The sequence below is a fragment of the Bombina bombina genome, chromosome 9, assembly GCF_027579735.1.
Source record: "Bombina bombina isolate aBomBom1 chromosome 9, aBomBom1.pri, whole genome shotgun sequence".
Classification (NCBI taxonomy): Eukaryota; Metazoa; Chordata; class Amphibia; order Anura; family Bombinatoridae; genus Bombina; species Bombina bombina.
Genome location: NC_069507.1, coordinates 137,969,131 through 137,985,445, shown reverse-complemented (window position 1 = coordinate 137,985,445; position 16,315 = coordinate 137,969,131). Strand labels below are relative to the sequence as shown.

The 16,315-nt window shown below is 35.0% G+C and overlaps 1 protein-coding gene across 1 annotated transcript; it reads left to right on the top strand.

Annotated features, from left to right (window-relative positions):
- The first annotated feature begins 1,552 nt into the window (after positions 1 to 1,552).
- Positions 1,553 to 14,686, top strand: ZNF518A (zinc finger protein 518A). The gene is made up of 3 exons (XM_053692407.1): positions 1,553 to 1,717; positions 8,319 to 8,378; positions 9,923 to 14,686. Exon 3 carries the CDS (start codon positions 9,975 to 9,977, stop codon positions 14,004 to 14,006), a length of 4,032 nt encoding a protein of 1,343 aa, XP_053548382.1. The 5' UTR covers positions 1,553 to 1,717; positions 8,319 to 8,378; positions 9,923 to 9,974; the 3' UTR covers positions 14,007 to 14,686.
- Positions 14,687 to 16,315: the final 1,629 nt, after the last annotated feature.

Here is a 16,315-nt window from a genome sequence, read left to right as displayed (position 1 = left end):
AGTTGTTTAAAATTGCATGCTCTATTTTTATCACGAAAGAAAAAAATTGGGTTCAGTGTCCCTTTAATGTGTTATTTTTGTACTCATGAAAAGTTCATGTTTAAAGACGGTTTTTCAGGTGCATGATAGACATATTTGGAGTTAATGTTCCTTTAACGGATTGTAAAATAAGAAAAAGCTTTTAAAGGGACAATACAGAAATGTATAATTCATCATTTGAATTTAAAAAAACAAATCACAAATATCCTTAATTATTTTGTATCTATTATATAAAATGTATCCCTCTAATCATTTATTATTGATGTTCAAACATGCACTCAGTTTTAGGTCACATGCACATTTGTTCCCTTTTGCGCAAGAGCAAAGAAGGTATAGTGATTTCATCAGTATTTATTACCCATGTGCTAACACGATGCTTGTGCAAACAACCTACAAATGTATGTCTGCTTGATTGACAAACAAGAGCATTCAAATAGGAATATATATATATATATATATAGTATATATATATATGTGTGTGTCATTTTGAAAATTAATGCTAAAGGTATTTTTTGTGAAAGTTATATATTTAATACAATAGTGCAGTATAAATTTTAGCTATGCATCTCTTAAAAAAGAGAGATAATCATTAGTCACTGTTTGTATCTCCAAATTTAAAATAAGGGTCACATATGAAAAATACATATGTCAGGGCTATTTAAAGAAATGTTTTGAATAATGTTCCATTATATGAACCCTGATATATGTATTTTTCATGTGTCCCTTTTTAAAGCGGCAATATGGTCAGACAATTATTCTTTAATTCTAGATTACTGATGTGAGTTTAAGGCTGTGTAATTTAAATTACACATGAAATATTTTAATGTTCCTATTGATGTTTATTTTTGCTATTCTATAAAGTACTAACATTATATACTGAAATGAACAATGTTGTAATTTCTCAATAAATTATTTCAATAAGTCACTGTCAATATATTTTTAGACATAATTAAATGCAATATATAAACAAGACTATGCATATATAATATAAAAACAATGAAGATTTTAAAAACACTTATTCAACAGGCATTTACTGTTGATTGAAGTTTGCAATGTATATATTTTAATATAACTTTGATAATCATTTCTTCATGATACAGTTCATGTGCTGTCAAACACTGTTAAAATGTCACTCTGCACTATGGTCATTGTTAATAATTATTTCTAGAAAAATACGTAGAAATAGAATATTTGTGATGTGAAAATGAGCAACCATAAGCATTGTTCCCTGCATTTTATATAACCAAGAAAACTATAATGCATGCAATATTTATTTATATCACCTCTACCGTGATAAATGAGTAGACAAAAATAGTCCCACAAAACAAATGCATTTTTTAGTTATTTGCATTTTTATTTATAGTCAGAATTGCTATATTTATTTATTTTGTATACACTGTTAATATAATTGCCAGTGAAAATTAAAAAAGAAGACAATTTAGAATGAGATTGCAATTAGCCTCGTTGGATACAAGCTACAACATTGATCCCCTTCCCCGCTTTCTCTGTCTTCCTGTTTCTTGGGTAGAAATGTCTCATTACACTGACAAGGTGGAGTGTGGATTAATCCGCCGTCTCGGCTTGGAGTCCATTTTAGGTCTGCCGAATCCAGGGCAATTCCCGGATGTTCCTGTCATGGCCGCCAACGACATCTCGGGCAGCAGTTGAGGAAAACGAGGTAATTACTTAACGGATACTGGGTTCGGTCAATAAGAAACAACGGGTTCTCCGGCTTCCAAAAACTCGCGCCTGTGCATGAGATTTTGGGGGCGGGCTTTTTCCCGTTTATTACAAAGGGGAGACGAAACTTCGGTTGAGTTTCTGCATTGAACGTGGGCGGGGATGTTGTTTAAGTCTACGGTTAAATAGTGCCATGCAAAGTTGGCGAAAGTTTCTAAAGTTAATTGGTAGTACGGGAGCATTCACGGAGTATTGTATACGTACTGCATTCTTTGCAAAACCAGCTGCAATTGCTGGTCGCCATTATCTGTATTAAATCACATGAGCTGCTGCCTAGCGTAGTTTTGTGTTCATCCGCGCGTTTGTGAAACTACTTGCTGTCTCTTGTCTATATCATGTTAGCCCTATTGTTATTGATTGCTTCTTTCTCACATACCATTTGTATTTGATATTTCACCCGTGAATATTTTATTAATTGACCAGTTAACTCTATCCAATTCTGCATGTTGGTTGCAATGCTTTGCTAATACATGCCATCTGTACAGCAAAAATGCAATGAAGGCTTATGTGCTGTCTGGCAATACTTTGTTATTCAATGACAGCATATGTGATTAATTCCAATAGTGTCTTGCAGTTTACACTTTAGAAGCCCAATTATCTTAAGATTCCCCCACAGAATTAGCAGTTTTTAATTGCTTTTATATGGGTACCTTACCTCCTTTTTTTTGGGGGGGGGGGGGGATTTAAAATGCACACAATCCTGGTATGCAACAACTATTTTAAGAGACTGAATCATTACTTTGAGCAACTCACACCCATTTTATTTAACAACTTGAATCAATTTTTAAATTGCATTATTCATAGTTAACTTAATTTTAAATGTAGGGGTTTTAATGAAGGGATGCACAAATCTGTAGTATAGTACTATAAACTTTCTTTTGAAGTTTAGTCTTTACACCTTTTCATTGTACAAGTCCATATGTAATTAATGTTCTTTAGCTTCAATGTATTCTGACCCATTGTGTTTTAAAATATATTCTAATGATTTCTTTAAAAATGATAAATCCAATCTTTTAGTTCTTGATAAAATGTACAAAAGCAAGGAGAAATAGGGATTGATGTAACCTCAAGACCACAGTATGGGGTGATAATAGATTAAAGTAAAGTTTACATCATGACATATGCTCCCAAGTGTAGACATTGAACCAAAACCTTCCAGTACCTAGAACGTTCGATAGTCACTGTTATAACCCTGGACCAACACTAATCGTTTGCCTTACTTGCCATCGTTCTTGTCACCATATTTAAGTCAATTGACTAATCAATGAAACTACCCTACCAATAATGCATCGCTCCATCTAGCACAAAGTCTGCAACAAATTGCTTCTTTAAAAACAATGTTAAAAAAAGAAAGAATCTGCCATAGCAGTACACCAATCCAAATTGTATTATCCTGTCTTAAAATTTAATTAAACATAAACTGGATGTTTCATGCACAATATCTGTAGCGGTAAGCATAGCTCCAAGAAAACGGTTGTTGGCGCCTTTGAAAACGCTAAAGGCAAGACTTTTCCAGTATTTTCACCCATCCCAAATAAATTAGATCCTGTTGATTATTCCATATTGGGTATTAGTTGGGCAGTTCAAAGCCAAAAACTAAGAGCAAGCTGTTTTGGGCAATTTAAATCAGTTTTGGATTGACCGGTGCAGATTTTTTTTTTTTTTTTTGAGGAATAGCATAACACTAACTTTAAGTGCTGGGTGATTTTGTTTTGTTGAGCGTCTTGGGATGTAAACTGACAAATGTTTACGTGTACATCAAGGAAGTTAACCATTACTCTACAGATGCAGTTTATTAGAGCCAAAGTTGCCTGTCTTACAATTTAAATATTATTGTATGAGGATGCTGATATGGGGCATTACATTAACTTTACTTATGTGTAGGTAATTGTTACTAATAATGTAATATACATTTAGTGCTTGGAGACTTATTTTTCTTCCTTTTCGCTCAATGGCATCCTTGGTTTCAAACAAACCAGGATTGTGTAATATCTTTTGAAATGCAGTCAAGACTCTGGGACTGATTAATTTTGCTTTAAATCTGAGGATCTTAAAGGGACATTAAAGTTTCATTAGTTGCTTTCAGAATAACAAAATAAGGGTAATGATTTAGTGTCTATAAAACAATGGGAGCTGCCATGTTATAACTTGGGTTACTTTTTCTTCTGTGGTCAATTAGGGACAGTTATAATTAGGTCACTAGAGGCCGCCAATGGCTGTGTGAAATACAAGTATACTCCACATCCATTTCTAACAGAAACTAAAAAGCTCACAATTTCAGAATGGAATTACAGGAAAAGGGGACAAAATTAATAATGAAAGTATATTTCAAGAGTGTATGTGTGTGTGTATGTGTATATATATATATATATATATATATATATATATATCATAATTACAGCAAAATCAAAAGGCCACTTCTCTCTGCTCATCCTCCTTGATCTGTCCGCAGCCTTTGACACTGTTGACCACCATATTTTGCTCCAAACCCTCCAATCCTTCGGCATCTTTGACTCAGCCCTTTCGTGGCTCTCTTCCTACCTGCCAAACCGTACCTTTTTAGTTTAGCCTTCTCTGGGGCCTCCTCTGCCCCGTCACCACTTGCGGAGTACCGCAAGGCTCTGTCCTCGGTCCCCTTCTCAATCTACACGTCATCACTAGGTTCCCTAATAAAGTCCCATGGTTTCCAATATCATTTGTATGCCGACACCCAAATCTACTTCTCTGCACCAGACCCATCTCCTTCCTTGCTAACCCGTGTCACTAACTGTCTTTCTCACATCTCTTCCTGGATGTCCTCCCACTACCTCAAGCTAAATCTCTCCAAAACTGAGCTCCTCATTTTCCCCCCTTCTTCCAAAATCTCCACCCCAATCTCTTAACTGTCGACAACTCCATCATTACCCCTACCCCGCATGCCGAATGTCTCGGGGTCACATTTGACTCAGATCTTTCTTTCACTCCTCACATTCAGTCCTTGGCTAAAGCCTGCCACTTCCACCTTAAAAGCATCTTTAAAATTCGGCACTTCCTTACACAAGACACAACTAAGATTTTAATCCACTCTCTCATTCTTTCCCGCCTCGATTACTGCAACTCTGTCCTCTCTGCTCTCCCCACCTGCCGCCTAGCTCCTTTACAATTCATAATGTATGCCTCTGCCAGACTCATCTTCCTTACACGTCGCTCTTCATCTGCTGCACCTCTCTGCCAATCCCTTCACTGGCTTCCTCTTACCTCTAGGATCAAACACAAAATTCTCACTCTGACATACAAAGCCCTCAACTGCACTGCTCCCCCCCCCCCTATATCTCAGACCTTGTCTCCAGATACTCTCCCTCCTGTCCCCTTCGCTCTGCTCATGACCTCCTACTCTCCTCCTCTCTGGTTACCTCATCGCACTCCCGTTTACAGGACTTCTCCAGACTGGCTCCCATCTTGTGGAACTCTCTGCCTCACTCCACAAGACTCTCCCCTAGTTTTGAAAGCTTCAAGCACTCCCTAAAGACTCTACTGTTCAGGGATGCATACAACCTATGCTAACCTTACTTTATACCAGTTCCACTCCTCCATTGCTATCCCCTGAACCCCCTTAGCATGTAAGCCTAAGAGTCCAGCTGTTTGTAGGTCACCTTCTTAAGAGCTGACTACAACAGTGCAACTCTTGGCAGGGCCCTCTACCCATTTGCCCCCTATAATTGTTTTGTTGTACTCTGCATTTGTTTATAGTGCTGCAGAATCTGTTGGCGCTCTACAAATAACCAATAATAATTTTGTGTGTGTATATATATATATATATATATATATATATATATATATATATATATATATATATATATATATATATATATATATATATATATATATACTTTATCATTTTATATTATCTCAATGTGTTTAATGTCCCTTTAAGCCCTCACTCATCGGAGGTCCCCAGACTTCAGTTATACATCCCTGCTTTTATCCTGCCCTGAATGTGTTGAAATTGGTTGGACAAATTTTAACAACTCCAATCTTTACAGTCACCGTTTTGGAAATAATTTCGTATTTGCATGGCTTAGGACTGGTAGTCCAATCTATACCCTAAACTGCATTGGTGAAATTGGCTGAAATATTGATGTTTCAGAGTGCATTTAAAATATTAATGTAATGTACCATGTTAAGACCAGGTCTCATAATAGCTGAATTTGTTTAGTTGTGTGGTAAATGCATCAAATAATCTAAATGGCTTACTTGACTAGTGGTGTTTTAGTATATGTGATGACAATCCTTGATTAGCTGAATGAAAATGAAATTTATGAACTTTTATTTGATTGCTTCATTATTATATTAAAAATAATACATGATCACAGTGGGTTAGAGAGCATTGACAACACCTGACAGGCAAGTACAGACTGTGTATCTCTATTAAGGTGTTACTACTGTTCTTAAAGAGAAAAAAATCATTTTTGTGAAACTGTACAGCAAGGGATATAAAATATCTATCAATCCTAAATTTAAAAAAAAAATATATATACTGGGAAGTATGCAATCAAAATATTTTTTTTGGGTGTCTGACAACAAAACATTTTAAATTACATGCTATGTTTAAACAAAACATAAACAGTAATTACATTTCACATTAATGATGCCTCTACTGAATTGTGGGCATTTCTAAGAGAAAATCTTACTTAATATTGAGTATTGGATCATCTTTGCTTTCTAAAGTAAAAATAAATCTTTACAACACTCTCTATCTTTACAAAAAACAACAACAAAACCCCCCACAAGATATCATTCAAAGCTATAGACGAGATCAGCGAATTACTGGCCTCACAATATGATTGTTTCAAGGCTATTTTTTTTTCTTTAAGAACAGTAGCACCACCTTCTGGCATCTATTGATTACATTTTTGGTATATTGGATAAGTGGGACTTATGCATTTTATTATCAGTTTTACCAATATATTTCAAATTTAGAAGCCATGAAGAATATTGAGAAGCCAGCCACACAATATTTAAAAAAACAAAACAGTTGTACTATGAAATAAAATTAAAGCTAATAAAGCAATATTAGTTGTGTCCTACTATTGCTTATTGTCTAATAAGAATGACTTAAAACTCTTTTGATGGATAGTAACATGCCTTTGCAAGATTATCAAGAGAAATTGCTGGGTTACTTATTTAAAATTCTTTCTTTAGATGAAATTGAGGGGGGAATAATGACATTTTTAAAGAACTAGGTAAATGCAGAGTAATTGTTTATATTTTTAAAGTTAATTTAGGTACTTTATATTTATTTAAAACCCCATACTTCCTCCTAGAAACGTAACTGTATTGTGTTAAGGAAGATACTAATAATAATGGTAAAACTTCTTAAAGGGGTTGTTCTAACTCAGTAACCAATCAGACATGGATGTAGTAAAGCATCAATCTTGCCTTCAGGAATCCACATACTGCTACTGTGTTAGAGGGATAGTAAACTTATTTTTTTCATATAGTTAAAACTGCACCTACAAAGGGTACCCCCCTATTTGGTGCCTGCACTGCAATAGCTAAGCAGATGCTACATATTAGAAGTAATTAGAGTGGTTTCTCATTTAAGGAAATTAAGAGATCGCTCCTACCTTAGGTCAACGGGTTGCACAAACCGAAGATAGAGCAGCATAAACAAAGGGCTGTAGCGAGTTCTAATTTAGTTTAAATGGGGTGGGTACTGGGTACTATGGAATCTGATTAGCTGTACTGCCCGTATTGTCATAGGTCTGAAAACACACTTTTTTTTTTTTTTTTTCCCCCAATTTGGTGGTGGTGGTGGTGGGGTGTTAATCTACATGAATGTTTTGTGCTTAATTTTTTTTTATTTTACTTTAATTACATATCAAAACTTGACAGACTTAATGCCCTTAATCATTTAATATGTTTAGTCTTGCACCATACATTTTATTGTTGTAAACAAAATTGCACCTTCCTTCATATAAATGTGATAAGATTATTTTATATAATATATATTTTGTTGATGCAAGGCATAAGGCAAAAAAGGACTGCAAATTCGACACTGGCTCCTAGAATTTTACCCCTGGCTCCTAAGTTTTTGGGTTATTCTCCATATATCTATATACAAATCCAACTGTCTGGCTCCTAAATATTCTTACTGGATACTAATTTTTAAACAGATTTGTCAAGCACTGATTATATACACTCTCTGCTGTTGACATGCATACATTTACTGTCAGTAGGCAGAGGGCTGTTTGTCCTGGAACTTCATACCTTTGATATATTTTTTTAATATTTATAGGTACAGTAAACTTCATACTGTTTTGGGCAAGAGCATTGCTAATCTATATCAAATGAGTGTTTGTTAGTATAGCACAGTATAATGTGTATACAAATTTACTTTCAGTAATTGGGAGGAGGGGGGATAGAAAATGGAGATCAATTGTGCACTGCTAGTTTTCATTTTATGGGATGAATGATTTATAAAATAAAGGTACTATTTTATTCTATATTTCATATTTGTATTTATAGCTTAACTAACTTTTTTTTTTTTAATGTTTTAGGCATTTTCATATGTAAAAATGATTAAAGAAGTGTGAGAAGATAACTGTGCCAAAGTGAAGGTAAGTAGATAAAATATATATATATATATATATATATATATATATATATATATATATATATATATATATTTTTAATGTTCAGTAATGCAAAGTTTGTATTGTGAAGGAGGAAGAATGAATATATAGTCAGACTCATTGGTAGTCAAAAGGTATTTCAAATTTTGAAGCTAGGCAAAAAATGTTTGTATATAGATGTTTGGAGAATAACCTTATCTAAAACGAGAGCCTGAAGTTAAATTCTAGGAGATAGTTCTCTCTGGATTTGCCAAGGCTTGAGAGTGTTTTATAACTATTAAGATACAATCAAAGTTTGAGTACCCCTTAGAAAATGTGTTCTCCCCGAATTAGTGTGACTCAGGATTGCTTTGACCAATGTGGCTGCACTTTTTGGTATTTTGTTAGGCGCTCAAAGTTTCTACAAACCCTGCATATGCCAAGTTAATCTTTTTGGTATTTGTGTAGTCCTATAATAAATTAATATTCTATCTGAGTTTGAAAACATTGTTTCTTGCAGTTGTTTTTCAATAGTCAAACCAACTTGCACACACTAAAGTAACTGCCTCATTCTAACAGCGGACAAAAAAACAGAGCGGAATTAAGTGTGCATCTCTCATATCCCATTACAGGTAATACAGCATTGGATGTTAGAATAAGGCAGTTACTTGGTTCTGTTATAAGAGGGGACTGCTTGCACACACTACTCAAGCGCAAATGGATGTGCACGAGCAGCAATAAAACACACAGACCAGTTTCATCCACAACCCCTTTGTAAGTTGCAATGTCACTGAAAGGAGGAGTCTGGCAGCCATTTGAAATCTGAAAATGATGCAAAAGAAACATTTTCTTCTTTTTTTTTTTTTTCTTTTTTCGGAATGCAAAAAATGACTGCTCCTTGGGATAATGTTCCATGCTGTCATCTATGGGCAATGATTACAATAAAAATTTAAATCCTTCTCAATATGGCTGTAAGAGAAATGTAATTGCCCAGATTTTGCTTGACTTTTAATGAGAAGACAACATTTTAGCAGCTTTTGATGAAGTAGATTTTTTTTTTTTTATATATAAAGTTGGAGTTAGATGGTTAAAGGCTCATTTATTTTTAAAGGAGTTTAATTGTACTTTAAATTATAGCACGGTATTAAATAATAATCTTAAAAACAGTGGTACTTTTAATTCAATAACGTTTACAAAGATGCTTATTTTTTTAAATGCTTACCTTTGCGTAATGGTAAACCTAACGCTGATCTTCCACCCGCATCCCCTGCTGTCATTTGCATATCGGTGACTAATCTGTCTTCCTCCAATTGTTGGGTGCCCCATAAGCTGGACGCCAAAGGGGGCACACAACGATTGGAGGAAGCCGAAAATGTTGGGTTTCATGTCCCTTTAAACATCCACATTGAGAAAAGAAACAGTTTTAGATTGCTTTTTTAAGGGGTCCTTTCTCCCTTTTTAACCATTGTAAAATGTATATATTTAAATTGTGAAGAATAAAATACATATTTTGAAATGCCTTTAACTCTTTATTGTGTTTTGCTTTATAGGTTAATTACAGTGAAACCTTCACTGCACATTGTGGACTCTGCATTTTGTATAATGAAGTCAACAATGAAAGGGATGCAAGACAATTTTGAAGAAAATACACCTTATAAAGAGGATTTCTGTAAAATGACTGGGCGTAATGTTGATACCAATGAACAAAACATAAATTCTTCAGCACTTCAAAATGAAATAGTTCCTTGTGAAATTGATGGACCCATTGATATGTCAAAAAATTTGGATAGCGAGGAAATTCCTTTGGAGAAAAGGGATGAAAATGTTCAGATGACTCCATGTAAGAAGCAGACTGCAAGAAAGACATTGTGGAGTGGAAATATAAATCTTTTTGGCACTTATGAAAAACAAAATGCTGAATCTAAATCGGACACTACTACTGATGATGATTCACAAAACATGGCAGCAAAAGTGCTTCATTTCTTCTGTCAGAAATGTAAAAACGGTATCCGATATAGTCCCAATGATCTTGAAAAACACTTTCAAATATTACACAATGGAGAGCTACCGTTGTATCCATGTGAGATGTGCAATTTCTCAACAAGTTATTTTCATGAATTTAAGCAACACCGTAAAACTCATCGGAACACATTGGTAAAATGTGAGATCTGTAATAATGACTATTTATTTACTTTGTTGGACTTGACAAAGCACTTTACAACTATGCATTGTGTTAATGGTCATTTCAATTGTACTAAATGCAAATTTTCAACTAGAGATGTAGGTACCTTTGTTCAACACATTCACAGGCATAATGGAATTGAATATGCATGTCAAAAATGTAATCATGTAAGCTTCTCAAAAAAAGACTTCCAGAAACATCTTCAAGGACACAGTGCTTTATTCCCATTTAGTTGTAAGTATTGCAACTATAGCTCAATGAGGAAGGATTTTATTGTCAAGCATGTATTGGCTAGGCATCGAGAACACGTTCAAACAAAAGAAGAGCTTGAGGAAGAAACATGTGAGACACAAGTGGTTCAGACCTCAACAGGGCAAAAGGTAGCTTTAAAACCGAACCAAAGTGATGCTGGCAAGTCTGTGAGACAGGATTCTTATGACACTGAAGATAACACTCAGAACAGAAATGATCTTCATTTTAAATCCTTTGATCAAAGCCAGGTGTCAAAAAGTCTTGCTTCATCTAATATGGATGTTGATCATAATATGGAAGATGGAGTTTCTTCAGGGAACACTGTAAAATGCAACAGCGAAGAAAGCAGTGTAAATCTGTTAAAGAATGCAGTTCATGGTCCTACTGTATTAATGGTCAAAAACAACAAAATTAATGTTCCTGCAAACTATACTGCAACATTTATGGGATACAGAATGGTTGATGGAAAACAAAATATTGTAATTAAATTGTTACCTTCAAATAAACAGTCTGTAAATGTACAACTTCCGTCCCAGCAGTCTAATAATTTAACTCCTGTTTCTCGTGTGTCTTCTGTAGTGCAATCCAACTGTATTGACAATGGAACATCCCAGATGTATAGATCAAACATACCATGTTCTTCATCTGTTGTATCAAGAGAGAAACCAAAAGGATCTATCTGGAGTACAGGCCAGACTGCTGCATATTCTTCTGTGACTTCAAGATCTCATGCACTTCCTAATTCAATAAAAATGGGCTCTGCTGCTAGTCAGCCTTTTTTGAAAAACAATCAGAGAGATTTTATTTATCATGGTGTGCCAACATCTTCATTCAGCAGTGATTTTCTAAGGAGCATTAAAAAAGAGCCAGGGGAATATAGTGTAGATGAACTGCAAAATAAGCAGCTGGCCAGTGATCATAACTATCAGTCAGCTGTTGGTCAAAACTATCAGTCTAGAGATTCATGCTCTGCCAGTGTAGGTTCAAAAATAGAACATTTATTCGATCATCGTTCCAGTGATAGAAGTGGAACAATGGCTTCTGAGAGCTTTTTGTCTAAAGAACTAAATGAGCTTAAAAGAGCAAGGTTTTTGCAATCGGCCAGAAAAGCGGGAAATTTTACTTTTACAAATACCAATATTAATTTGAGATCACATAATAACTTTGCAGGAAGAGATGCTCATTTGATTAGTAAACAATCATTGTCTCTGGCAAATAATGGATTTGACAGTTCATCAATGCCAAAAATTACATCTGTGTTCTCCCTCAAAAGTCAGCAATCTGAAACTACAGCAAGTAAAAACAACTTTCTTCATAGTATGCAACATGAACATTTGAAAGATAAAATGTACGTAGCCAAACCCCAAAATATGTTAGTTGGTAGTGGCGCATTTGCATCAATAAAACAATCTGCTTCTAGCCTAGCTTCAAAATACGATATGCGACGATCAAATGGGGACACAAATACAAATCGTAATATTGCCAGTGCGGCAATGTTCATAAAACAGGAGCCTGAGTCACATGGATACTTTACCAGCACAGCAAAACCTTCTGTTGTTAAGACACATTCTGATGCAATTGTCAGTCAACAGTTGGCAAAAGATAAAATATTGGGCTTTACAAAACCTGCCAGTGGAGCACCTGCACTACAAATACTTCAGCATCCACAGTCATCAGGTATACCTCAAAACACAGTTCTATATCCATCTTCTAGTAGATTACTGTTTCCATTGCTGCATCCAAGTCAGTCTGGCTTAAAATTACCTACAAGTCAAGCACCTACTTCAAGTAGTCCTTCTAACAAGGGCAGTGCACCTGTTGCAGTGAACACCCAATCTAGCATGCTTCTAACCTTTACCAATGCACCTTTTGGAGCAATCAGAAATGTTTCTAATGACAATTGTATTATAGGTGCTGTCAACAGTCAAGGGAAGTTACCTCTTTCACGGTTACACCGTCCTGCTGTTCCACACTTTTTACAGACAGACATCACAAACAACTTGTCTGCTAACATGGTTTCTGGTTCTTCTGTTGGAAAAAATGCACCAATCAACTTGAATGTGTTACAGTATTGTGTCAACTCAGATGGTTCAGGAGTGCCATCTAGAAATTCTGAGCAGGTTAATAAGCCTTTAAACAAACAACCTATTTATGCCCTCCTTCCTGATGGAAAACAGGCTGTTCTGTTGAACTATGTTTTACCAAAAGGTGCAGCAGTAAATGCACAGAAATTTGCTTCAAGAAATACCTGCAACCAAGCATTCCAACTAAAGAAAACAGAACATGCACCGCAAACTTCATTAAGAGCTAGTTCCACAGTTTCTGTAAAAGTTGAAGATACTGATGATGCTTTGATGGAAAAGAATATTGCACATAATATTTCTGGGAACGCAGTAGGACAAAAACCTTATTCAGTTAAGATGAGAGCTGAACATGCTGTTAGTTCCAGAAGAGACAGCAAAGGACGATTTATATCTTTAAGATCAATGAGAACTCAGAATGAAACAAAGTACAAACAAAACTTTTTTAACACATTGAACACAAAGGGCAAGCCTCTAAAAAGAAAGGCATCTGTAGAGACTAAGAAAAATTCAAACAATTATCTTGAGGGACCTCCAAGAAAGAAAATGTTGCATAGAAAGTGTAAAGAGAAGGTTTACTCAAGTGATATCTATGATGCAGACATATCAACACCAAGTGCTTCCAAAGATATTGTAAGGACATTAGGGTTATGTCCTTTCAGTTCTAGTCAACTTATAAAGTTTCCTCTGCAGAATCAGCCTGTTGTTGTTCTGAATCATCCAGATGCTGATATCCCTGAAGTTGTTCACATAATGAAAACAATATCAAAATTTGAAGGTGGCATTTTAAAGGTTTCCTTGTCAAAAGAAACAATTGATGCTTTTCTGGAGTCTAAATACAATAGTTCTGCTGAAGTAGGTTCTGATGAATTTTATGGAAAGCGTCTCCGAAGGGAAAAGCCTGCTAACTCTGTAAAAGAACGATTTGTGCTTAAGTTAACTTTAAAGAAGACCAGCAAAAACAACTATAAAATTGTGAAAAATACATCTGGAAACCAATATAAAACGAAGTTTAATTGCTGGTTTTGTGGTAGAATATTTGACAATCAGGATGAATGGGTTGGTCACGGACAAAGACACCTAATGGAAGCAACAAAAGACTGGAACACTCTATCTTAAGTTCTGAAATGAACATCAGTACATTTTTAGTCTGATTTAAAATTGCATATGTTTTGTATATTAAAGCACCGGTTCCACATCTTTATCATATAATCCAAAAATCCTGGCTTTATTGTGACTTTGGAAATTGTGCTTTAAATTTTCTTTCTGGATTTAAGAAAAATGAACATCTTTTGTAAAAAATATTTTTTTTTCCCTTTCAAAGTTTGATTCATAACATTAAGCTATGTGAATACAATGCTGAAAAATGTGTGCTTGCTTTACTGTGTAGTTATTTCTAGAACTTAGATTTAAGAAAATTGTAATTCAACACAGTGTGCCGAAAGTATGGGAACCTATCTTTCAAATTGTGTTACTTAGCGATTCAATTACTTCCCTACAGTAGATGTTCGTTTTTTTTTTTTATTATTATTTTAATTACAAAGCCATGTGTGAATGTTTGCAATGTACATTATTATTGAAGTGTAGTTGTGGATTATGTACTTTTTGTACCAGATTGTTTTGTTTTTTTATACAAATATCTTGTACTTATACTGCATAATATAACTGTTTCACTGAAAGAAAAGCCTATAGTAGTAAAATGTGTTAAATACCTTTTAAAAATTAACATTTTTATTTTTTTAATCTATTCCTTTACATAATTTTATCATTTAAAAATAAACAAATCAAAACTGTTTAAACTGTTTTGAGAAAGAAATCATTATTTTGTCTTAAGCTATTTCAGTTTATTGCATATTTTATTTTTTTTGCTTGTTTATAAGTTACATTTTTTTGGAGTTATTTTTTTTTAATTGTTTTAACCCATGATTAGTTATACAATAATCCAGAGTTAAGTTTATTTGATCAGATATGCAGGTGTGTTTTATATTTAAAAGTGCATTTTAAAATCTATTACAATTTTTAAAAATTTCCCTATTCCTATACCTGGGAAACTTTTGATATTGTTCCTAGTGGTGAGGTTGGCACAAATTTTTCCCATTTTTATGGAAAATTGTTTATATGTGTATGTATGTGTATATATATATATAAAAAAGTCTACACACCCCTGTTAAAATATCAGGTTTCTGTAATGTGATGAGACAAAGATAAATAATTTCAGAACTTTTTCCACCTTTAATGTGAGCTATAAACTGTACAACTCAATTGAAAAACAAACTGAAATCTTTTAGGTGGGTGGATGAAAACAAAAAAATAAACTAAAATAATGTGGCTGCATAAGTGTGCACACCCTCTTATAACTGGGGATGTAGCTGTGTTTAGAATTAAGCAATCACATTCAAAATCATGTTAAATAGGAGTCAGCATACACCTGCCATCATGTAAAGTGCCTCTGATTAACCCCAAATAAAGTTCTGCTGCTCTAGTTGGTCTTTCCTGAAATGTTCTTAGTCGCATCCCACAGCAAAATCCATGGTCCACAGAGAGCTTCCAAAGCATCATAGGGATCTCATTGTTAAAAGGTATCAGTCAGGAGAAGGGTACAAAAGAATTTCCAAGGCATGGAACACAGTGAAGACAGTCATCAAGTGGAGAAAATATGGCACAACAGTGACATTACCATGAACTGGACATCCCTCCAAAATTGATGAAAAGACGAGAAGAAAACTGGTCTGGGAGGCTACCAAGAGGCCTACAGCAACATTAAAGGAGCTGTAGGAATATCTGACAAGCACTGGCTGTGTGGTACATGTGACAACAATCTCCCGTATTCTTCATATGTCTGGGCTATGGGGTAGAGTGGCAAGACGAAAGCCTTTTACAAAGATGAACATCCATGCCAGGCTGCATTTTGCATAAACACATCTGACGTCTCCCAAAAGCATGTGGGAAAAGGTGTTATGGTCTGATGAAACCAAGGTTCAACTTTTTGGCCATAATTCCAAAAGATATGTTTGGCGCAAAAACAACACTGCACATCACAAAAAGAACACCATACCCACAGTGAAGCATGGTGGTGGCAGCATCATGCTTTGGGGCTGTTTTTCTTCAGCTGGAACTGGGGCCTTAGTTAAGCTAGAGGGAATTATGAACAGTTCCAAATACCAGTCAATATTGGCGCAAAACCTTCAGGCTTCTGCTAGAAAGCTGAACATGAAGAGGAACTTCATCCGTCAGCATGACAATGACCCAAAGCATACATCCAAATCAACAAAGGAATGGCTTTACCAGAAGATTAAAGTTTTGGAATGGCCCAGCCAGAGCCCAGACCTGAATCCAATCGAAAATCTGTGGGGTGATCTGAAGAGGGCTGTGCACAGGAGATGCCCTCACAATCTGACAGATTTTGAGTGTTTTTGCAACGAAGAGTG

Coding starts and splice junctions, on each gene's coding strand:
- ZNF518A (XM_053692407.1), top strand. CDS start 9,975: ATGAAGTCAACAATGAAAGGGATGCAAGACAATTTTGAAGAAAATACA.